Genomic DNA, 9039 nt, shown 5'->3' with positions numbered 1-9039 from the left:
TGTATGTGTTTAAGTGTGTGTGTTTGTGTGTGTGTGTGTCTGTGTGTGTGTGTGTGTGTGTATGTGTGTGTGTGTGTTGATTATAATAAAATATATGATTTGTTTCTTCAAGGATGGGCTGAGCCTTTAGTGATACGGATCGAGGAGGATCCGACAGCCGTGGTATACCCTTTGATAGAAACCATCAGTGACAAGACGTTTGCTGTGACCTGTACGCCACAGCCCACCAACATTGGGAGACTCAACATCATGAACCTGCTTTTCCAGTGGATGCCAATACCTCAAAGGGAGAAGGATAGGAGAAAATCTGACGCCGATCCTGTCAGGTGAAGTCATTGCCTCAGAGAAAAATTTTATCCGGCAATATAAAACTTATCGTAAGACCCGCCTCTCTCTCTATCTTCCCTCCTTCCCTCCTTCGCTGTTCTTAAAAGACAAGAAATAAAACATCAGAATTAAAAAAAACCCCAGTAAACAACAATCACTACTTATTTTCTTCGAGCTTCAACCGAAGTAACCCCCCCCCCCCAATACTTCCACTGTCTGCTTCCGCCATCTGTTCCTCTATAAAGTCACCTTTTGAAAACAAGACACTTTGAGACCGAGAAATTTTGTGAGATCGACTGCTATGCCAGATGTTGCCCTTTGTAAAATACTTTTAAAAAATACTCTCAGGATTAAGCGAATTTTTGGTTTTCTCTCTGAATAGCACATTGCTGACTGTGTGAGACCATTGAAATCTAGGCGTGAAGATTAATATTTTTGTTGCATATTAAGCGTGCCTACTTATCTCCTATTGGTGTCGATCTCTCAGTAGATCGTATGGTTAATATTTATTGAAAATACTTACCACACAATAAAAAAAAATATGCATCGTTAGGTAATCAATAGCTCGTGCGACAGAAAACATACAATGACGTGTTGTCAGGCCATCTTGTTTATAAAGAAAATCATCTTTCTGTTACCAGGTCACCCACAATGCCCGGAGGGCTGTTTGCAATTAGTAGAGATTATTTCAACAAACTTGGAACTTATGATCCAGACCTGACCTACTGGGGTGGGGAGAACATGGAACTGTCTTTCAAGGTTAGTGAGGTCAACACAATGTGTGTATTATTATTATTATTATTATTATTATTATTATTATTATTATTATTATTATTATTTCTTTTTCTTGATATAGCGTCTATATAGTGCATATCCACACTGTAAAAATGGTCTATGCATTTTACAACACAGCTGATATTCTATCTAAGGAATGATTTTCTCCCTACATGTCTGTCCTCAGGTGTGGCAGTGTGGCGGGAGTGTGGAGCTGGTGCCCTGCTCTCACATCGCTCACGTGTTCCGACATCACATCACAGCCAGGTGGAACAGCACACGGGATGAGGTCAAGGTCAACAACATGCGTGTAGCAGAGGTGTGGATGGATGACTACAAAAATTACTACTATGAGGCTATTAACTATGTTCAGGTAATCCTCATGCAAGAAGTCCTTGACTGTTGCTGTTGTTGTACTTTTTTAACATGCTACTGGACATAACAATATGGGTTGTTCACAGGTTGAGCCTTGCTTAGCTAGGAACAAAAAGAAACAAGAAAAAGACCAAACAAAACATGCAAAAAACCACCAGAGAGTTCCAGTAAAGGGGAGACACATCAAAATTTACTTTCTATGAAAAGGAGCCAATGAATGACAACTGTATACATCTGTTGTACTTCATTTTAATGGGCTGGAATCTCAAAGTCATCAACAGACGAGTTATTGACATTTGTATTTTTAAAAATCCCACCAGTTTGGTTTTATTCGCTGAATAAAGCGAAAATCCGAGATTGTTCCATTTGTAAGAATTCTACTACATTATAGTTATACAGCCTTATGTTGCTTTCTCAATACGCATTGATCTTAACGACGAGAATGTTTTTTTTGTTTAGTGGAAGAATGATAAAGAAAACAAAGACGAAATTGGCAGACAAGAGGGCAACAAGATGTTTGTGCGAGATGACTTTAACGAAAACTTATAGACTTGACCCTTTTCCACAGCTTTAATTATTTTACACTTTTTTCTAAAAAGACAATGAACCTTATTGGCAATGCTTAAAATATTATTCCGAAGGTACATTCTGAGGTATCTTTAACCAATTTTTAAACAATCACTGCTTGGGTTTTTTTAACATCGTCCTGAATTTAATCCTAAATAAATACAATTCTGTTTCATTCTATTCTATAACAAGGTACCCTTCGGTGACATTAGCGCCCGGAAAAAGTTACGAGAAGACCTTTCTTGTAAGAGTTTTGGCTGGTTCATCAAAAATTTCTACCCCGAGTTCGCCTTACCGCTGGACGTAGTGAGCGGAGGTCACGTAAGTAAACAGACTGTTTCTTTCCTAGCGTTTACGTTTGCATGCAATATGCTCCTCTGAGATTGGTTGCTCCATTTTTGAGGACTGATTATGGATACCGAAAATAAAGAGTAAAGAAGTTCTAAGAAAATTAGGCATTGACACACCACCACCCATCCAGAACGCAATGAAACTAAAACTGAACAACTTTAGGCATATGAAACACCATAAGTCACTTGACAAACATATTATGGAAGCACATGTACTCCCCAAATTAAAAGTTTGCTTTAAAAAGCTATTTTTCAGGGTTTTTGATCTTGCTTCTGTTCTTCATGTTGCGTGCAGCACGGCATGATATTCAATACTTCATGTTTTTCTTCAATTTCATCGATGTGTCTTTACTTTGTCCCCCCCCAAACCCAAACAAACAACCCTTTCCCCTCTAAAAAGAAAAGAAAAACCCCAAAACAAACACACTTCCAACCAAAACGAAATGTGTCTAACGTAATAGAAGGCTTTAAACTCGTGAGCAGAGTTTTATTGTTCCAGGCATTTCAGTTGGAAATTTCTTCTGAACGACAGTACTCTTTAAGGCAATAACCACTTCTATTTTTAAAGATTTCGGCTTAATATAAATTAACCTTGTTCTGTTGCTTTCGTCAAACAGATAACCAGCGAGTTTTTCCCCACCCCTATGTGTGTGGACTCCAAAGGAGGTACGGTCAAGCCCGAGCTGTACCAGTGCCACCCACAAAGTGGAAATCAGATATGGTTTCTCAATAAAGCTGGCGTCCTTTCTTTTGACAAGCTGTTTGTATGTGGCAAAGAGGACGGCACAGTGTCATTATCGAAGCCAAATCCATGTCCTGGAGAGGGGCCACAATGGGAATTCACAGATGTGAGAACACTTTTTTAAAAAAGTTAACGCCTCGCTTAGAAAATATTGCTACCCTCTTTTTTCTTTCGTCTTCCTGATACGTTCTCATAAGGCTGATAAAAATGTCATGACATATGATGTTTGAAGAGCGAAATTCTGTGTAAGGCATATGCGTAAGGTGTTGGGTGTTTTACAATCTGTGACAGATGTCACCGGTGCCACAAGGAGGCAGTCGATGGTTTTGTGTTCAATCAGTCAACAGCTGAGACACAGCTTAGAGGTTGGAGGGTGTCACTCAGGCGTACCACAGGTATCTTATATTCGTACGTAAGCAATCATGTGTGCTCAGGTCTCCTTCATGCTTAAGCTAATTTGTCTTGTTCGATCTTTCTGAAGACATCTCAGTACGGGAGCGGCATATGTAATCGTCTCTCTATCTCCAGAAGGCCAAGAAACAAATATGAAATGTGAAACAAACATAAAAGAACAACCCTACATACAATTGTGGCAATTGTCGTTAACCGAGATTTTGTCGTATTATTCCTCAGGACAACAGCCTGTTGCACTTGCCAACCGACCTATGTCTCACAGTCACACAGGGGAGCAATGAAATTACACTTGAATCTTGTGAGGACGAAACCAATCAGCACTGGATATTCCCGCTTAGAAGAACAGATATAGTTTTCCCAGTACCTGACGTATCGGATGTCTGATCATGAACAGCACAAAATACCGTTTACATAATTATGCTGTCTATTTGTAAGCATCCAAAATCAAACTGATGTCTTTGTTGCAAAAGATAAATGTACAAAGCAAGACTATTCTCAATAAAGTATGAAGAGGGTACTTTCCCTAATATTTTTGCAACATTAGAAGCCTGTCATCCATTATCTTCTATTATTACATCATAAACTATCATATTTCTGTTGACAAACTGATTGTAAAAAAAGCATTTTCTTTTAAATGTCCTCCAACTAAAAATTGCAGGTTATGTGGACTGCTTGAATACTCAGATCATCAAAGGTGATGTGCAACAAGATCTAAACCTTGGAATATTTCCAGCGTTACCATCGTTAATAACATCCGAGGATATACATTCTAGTTAATCATATCCAGAGCTCAGTAAAGGCAGGGTGTATCGAATTTTAACATTCCCGTTCAAAAGAAATTAGTGTTATTAAGCAGCTACGTGTTTGTGCTTTATTCTGTCTTGCTGAATAAGGTATTGGTTATATTCCTTTACCCACTGTAAGATTTGAAACAGAGCAAAAAAGCAAAACCGATCTGTTTCGAAAGTTAGAAATTGGACAAGGAGAATGCAAAAATAAAAAACAGTATTACGCCATAAATGAAACCAAACTAAGACTACGTTCAATTTATGGATTCGTAAACTCAGACATCAGAACTGAAAACGGTTGACAGTAGTTTGGCAAGGCAAGGCCCATGGACCTGCTTTCCTCAAACAGGTTTCCTCAAACAGTAACAGTTGTTACCAGTATTGGTCTCTCAATTGTTTGCACCGTCTTGAGCTCTTTTTTATTCTCTGTTGGTGGGTTTATTTGGCGTTGGCAAAAGAATAACATGCTAACACGTTGTCATGGTAGAACTCCTTGTGGGAGCTCTCGTGGTCAAAAGGTACGGGGTGTTCGTCTCTCATTTAATAGGTCCCGGGTTTGAAACCTGACAGCGACGGAAAATTATTTTCCTCTCTAAAAATGTTTCCATTCACCGTTCCTGCTCTCTAATCAAGTCCTATCGTCTACATACGTTTCCATTTTCTGTCTGTCTCTGTCTCTGTCTCTGTCTCTGTCTCTGTCTCTGTCTCTATCTCTCCCGCCATCCCTTGCCCTCTTCTCTGAGCTCATAACTTATTCTACTGCCTTTCTATTGCTACTCTTTGGCTCCTTCTTACAGCTGTCTCTCAGCCATTCTCCTGGCTTAAGGTAGGGTTAGACATGAAAAAACTTAGCCTTCTTGGATTCGGGCAGAAAAATCTCGGAGGCTCCGTGTGCACGTTGTGCACGTTAAAGATCCCTCAGTGGTCCTGTAACGATAATAGTAGGCTCCAGCCGCCACCCGGGCAAAATTCAAAATTAATTCCTTACAAACTGAAATGGCGAATGTGTCTCGCACGTTCATATGACCTATGGCCTTATGCATTTGCGAGCGCCGCAAAACACTTACAAAAAATATAAATAAAAGAAACAGAAACAACAAAAACAAACAAAAACACACACACATAACAAAAAGAAAAAACAAACAGACAACAAGTACAAAAAGAAAGCAGATTGGATACTCCTTACTGGAGACAGAAATAACCTGTGTGTCATGATGTCAGCAGTAAGTGTGACATACTGACAGTGGTGTGTTATTGTCTTGTTTTCTCGGTTACCACGTCTTTATTCAGACCAGATATCCACTGTTCTATAGATAGATGCTGATGTGAGCAATAACATGAAAGCAACATGATTTCGCTTTCGCTCTCCAGCCGATGTTTGCTTAACTTTTCAAAGTTTAGGGTTTGATGTGGTTACCAGATCGCATTATGATATTTATTGTGTATGCGGACGTGTGAGTAGAACTGGACGAGAAAGAGACCCTGAAAAATAAATTGCATTCATCTAAAAACTAGGACTTTATGATGTTTATTATAGTATTAACCCAACTTATATTCGTCAGTTTATCGATTTGTTTATCGAACATTTTCTTTAATTGTGGATACAAATTCTTCCTGAAGTGTATCGTTGTGATCATTTAATTTGGTTATGGGTATTTTATTTGTGACTCTGAAATCTCGATTGTTTAATAAGTTGTTGGTTGAAAATATGGATATGCATTCAAATTGCATGAAATTAATAGCCAGCTTACTTCTCAAACGTGCGTCGCAAATTTTTGCACAATACTTCAACATAGTATTGGTAGTAATGGGTAAAGATTCGACACATTACGTGTGATTTTTTGCACTGAAAAAAAGTTGGAGAAGATAACTCGATTGTACAATTTGTTTTTGTAAGATCATCCCATGCTTACAGAAATTAACAATTGTGCCTTCCTTGATAAATACCCAAATCTCCTCTAAAAGTTCTTTAAATTTGCCAACTCCTTGCAGTGCATGAGATTATGTATCTAGCAGATCCGAGTGAGCCTACTATAGTCATAACTACATCTCTGTCGAGCTCCTTCGTCTGTGTCTGTGTAAACCCTTAGGTACAAGTACAATTTGATCTACCATTCTTAAATTAAAGAAAATGCATACTTTTCGAATTCACTATAGCGAGGCAAATGCGTCACTGCTAAAAGCGGAGTCTGTGGGTGGATATGTGTAGTAGATCAGTTAAGTTTCCATTTGAGTGCTCCAGATTACTCTTTGTCTTTCTAAACCTCACCCCAAAGGGGTTATCGGCTTCTTGATCTCATGTGCCGACATGTTCTAATAACATAATGCTCATAGTTGAGGCTCAGGTTGCACAAAAATAATACGAATGTTCACAATTCTTTTTTACTCTTGAAGATTTTGCTGATAATGTGGGAGCTGAAAACGAATTTGATCCTTCTTGAAAGACAAAAATAATATTGTTCTTTTTTCAAGCACCAGCAGAGCCGGACACACCAAGGACTATTTAGCTAAAAAAAAGCGCCTTTGTTTGAAAACAAAGATTTAACTTTGTCTAAACAGTCAGATCTTTGACTAAAACATTGGCGTTATCTTTTTAACCGAAATGGTGTATTAACCAAGTCAAATAATCATATTTCTGTCGTTATGTAGAGTATTATGACAAGATCATCATATGCTGCTGGATAGACAGCCCAGTCTGATAACACAGTATCCATGGATGGGAGATAACTGTGCTAGTAATGCATATTTACATTTATTATAGTAGAACTATTTCCCCTCAATAATCGCCCACCCCCTCCCCCTCACTTTGTTCTAAAGATTTCTCATCAACAGCAATGGTAGGGGAAGCAGCAACAACAGCAACTTACTGTGACAAAAATGGCCTCCCCCCCACCCTCACAAAGTCTCAAAAAGCACCCCCAATAGCTTGCAATTTTTGTATCACCAACAACAACTCATATCACCAACAACAACTCATATCATGTATTCACTCCCTTGTTGTCATGTTAAACAAACAAACAAAGCGTGGTCAGTACTCGGCTGTAATATTTTTTGTAACTTATGAATGACTTTTTCGGGGAAATATTTTACGCTCTTGTCGACATAATCAAAATAGGTTGAGAGGCCAGGCCGACTTCGTTAGCCATGCCTATTGACTATGAGGGATGCTGCATTCCAACTGAACGACAATGGTGCTTAATATCATCGTTTTGCATACGGAACAAAGCATTCTTCAATTGTGCTCAAAGCAAATACCATAGCTGTACCATCACAGATGCTGGTGAAACATGTATTAATAACAATACGGTATCTTAAAAATGATAATCAGTGTGTATTCAAAGCTACAAAAGGGATGTTCAATTCGTGACGCATCTCTAACATACCGTTCCAATTAGGCATAGTACATTCCACACAGATAAATATTATAAGCTATGGGCTAATCAGGGGCGTATTGTGAGGTGGGTCATGCAGCTTCAGCTCCACCTGTTTTCTTCACCAATCATTTACCTCTCTGAATAAAATCAAATCAAAACATTTCACAAAACATTTAAAAAATGCAAAACACAATATTGTATTCTAATAAACAGTGAAACTCCACGAACACCCAAACAAAGCTTCTGCGACATAATAACTCGAAATGAGATTTTGTTGATCTGGATACCCACAACAATTTACCATGACTATAACTCCGCCCAATCAGGTGCTCCTTCCCCCGGAGAGAATAGAATTTCATTAGTTTGTCCCTTAAGCCCCGTGCTAAAGTTTTTACAGACGAAATATAAACTTGGGTCTTGACCTTACATTGCTCAAGGCCGAAACAAAGCAACTGACGTTTCTATTAGGCTCGGGGGTTGAAGCCGCACTGTTCCACGTGCCTATGCATGCTTGACTCTTGTCATGATATAATTTTCACACCTTCGCGACTTCAGACCAAAGCGTAGACTGAGCACGCACTCAACCCCCCCCCCCCCCCTTTTTGTCCCTCGTAAGCCGTGTCACTGGGATGGTGTCAGTGTGCTGAGATTGTGTGTGCCTTCTTGAATGAAGCTTTGAAGTGTTACTGACTTTTTGCCTACAAAATACGCTTGAGTTATAAATGTGAGTGGGTATCAATTACAGAATAAAACAAGCACCTTGTTATTGTACCAGTGAGTTGCGATAGTTTTAAACTGGAATCTAATGTTTGTTCTTCAATACAGCAATGTACCTAGTTGAATGCTTCTTTTTTATCGGACATTCGCATTAGTTTTTTATTACGTGAAGCTAAGCTTGCTGTCAAGAGACTGCAGAATTTTGGCATCCTATTGTAGATAGAAAGCAAAATAGATATTCTAATCATTAATGGTTTATCTTGAATTGAAGAATGCACCGTTCAACCCAAACAGCATCGGCAAATGTATTCAACATAAAAACCAAAAGACATAAATAATATTAAGACGCATAGGTAAGTCCATTTTCTTGGTTTCAAAAGTTGTATTGCCACCAACATGATTACAATACTTATGAATCTACTTTATTTTCACGTTGTTTTTTTATGTGCGCGTTTACAGTTTTTTCAGCCATGTTGCATCCTCTATAAACTGAGTGGTATCAGTGTTTAGCCACAGCAATCCCCAATCTAAGCCGACGCCACTGGAGTCAACTACTCGTACAGTATGCCTAAACTTGTTGAAAGCGAGTACTTTATAACTTCTTAGCTCGA

The 9039-nt window shown here is 38.7% G+C and overlaps 1 protein-coding gene across 1 annotated transcript in view; it reads left to right on the top strand.

Moving 5' to 3' along the window:
• The window catches only part of LOC101851881 (polypeptide N-acetylgalactosaminyltransferase 5), a gene marked incomplete at its 5' end in the record, with an annotated part of 9600 nt that extends 5446 nt beyond the window's left edge, over positions 1 to 4154 (top strand). Inside the window, 6 exon segments of the mRNA XM_013085772.2 lie at positions 113 to 326; positions 969 to 1086; positions 1289 to 1474; positions 2236 to 2364; positions 3011 to 3241; positions 3769 to 4154. Of these exon segments, the coding sequence (XP_012941226.1) occupies positions 113 to 326; positions 969 to 1086; positions 1289 to 1474; positions 2236 to 2364; positions 3011 to 3241; positions 3769 to 3933 (1043 nt within the window). The 3' untranslated portion in view covers positions 3934 to 4154.
• Positions 4155 to 9039: the final 4885 nt, after the last annotated feature.

The sequence above is a fragment of the Aplysia californica genome, unplaced genomic scaffold, assembly GCF_000002075.1.
Source record: "Aplysia californica isolate F4 #8 unplaced genomic scaffold, AplCal3.0 scaffold00405, whole genome shotgun sequence".
Classification (NCBI taxonomy): Eukaryota; Metazoa; Mollusca; class Gastropoda; order Aplysiida; family Aplysiidae; genus Aplysia; species Aplysia californica.
This window is presented reverse-complemented; position numbering and strand designations above follow the sequence as displayed.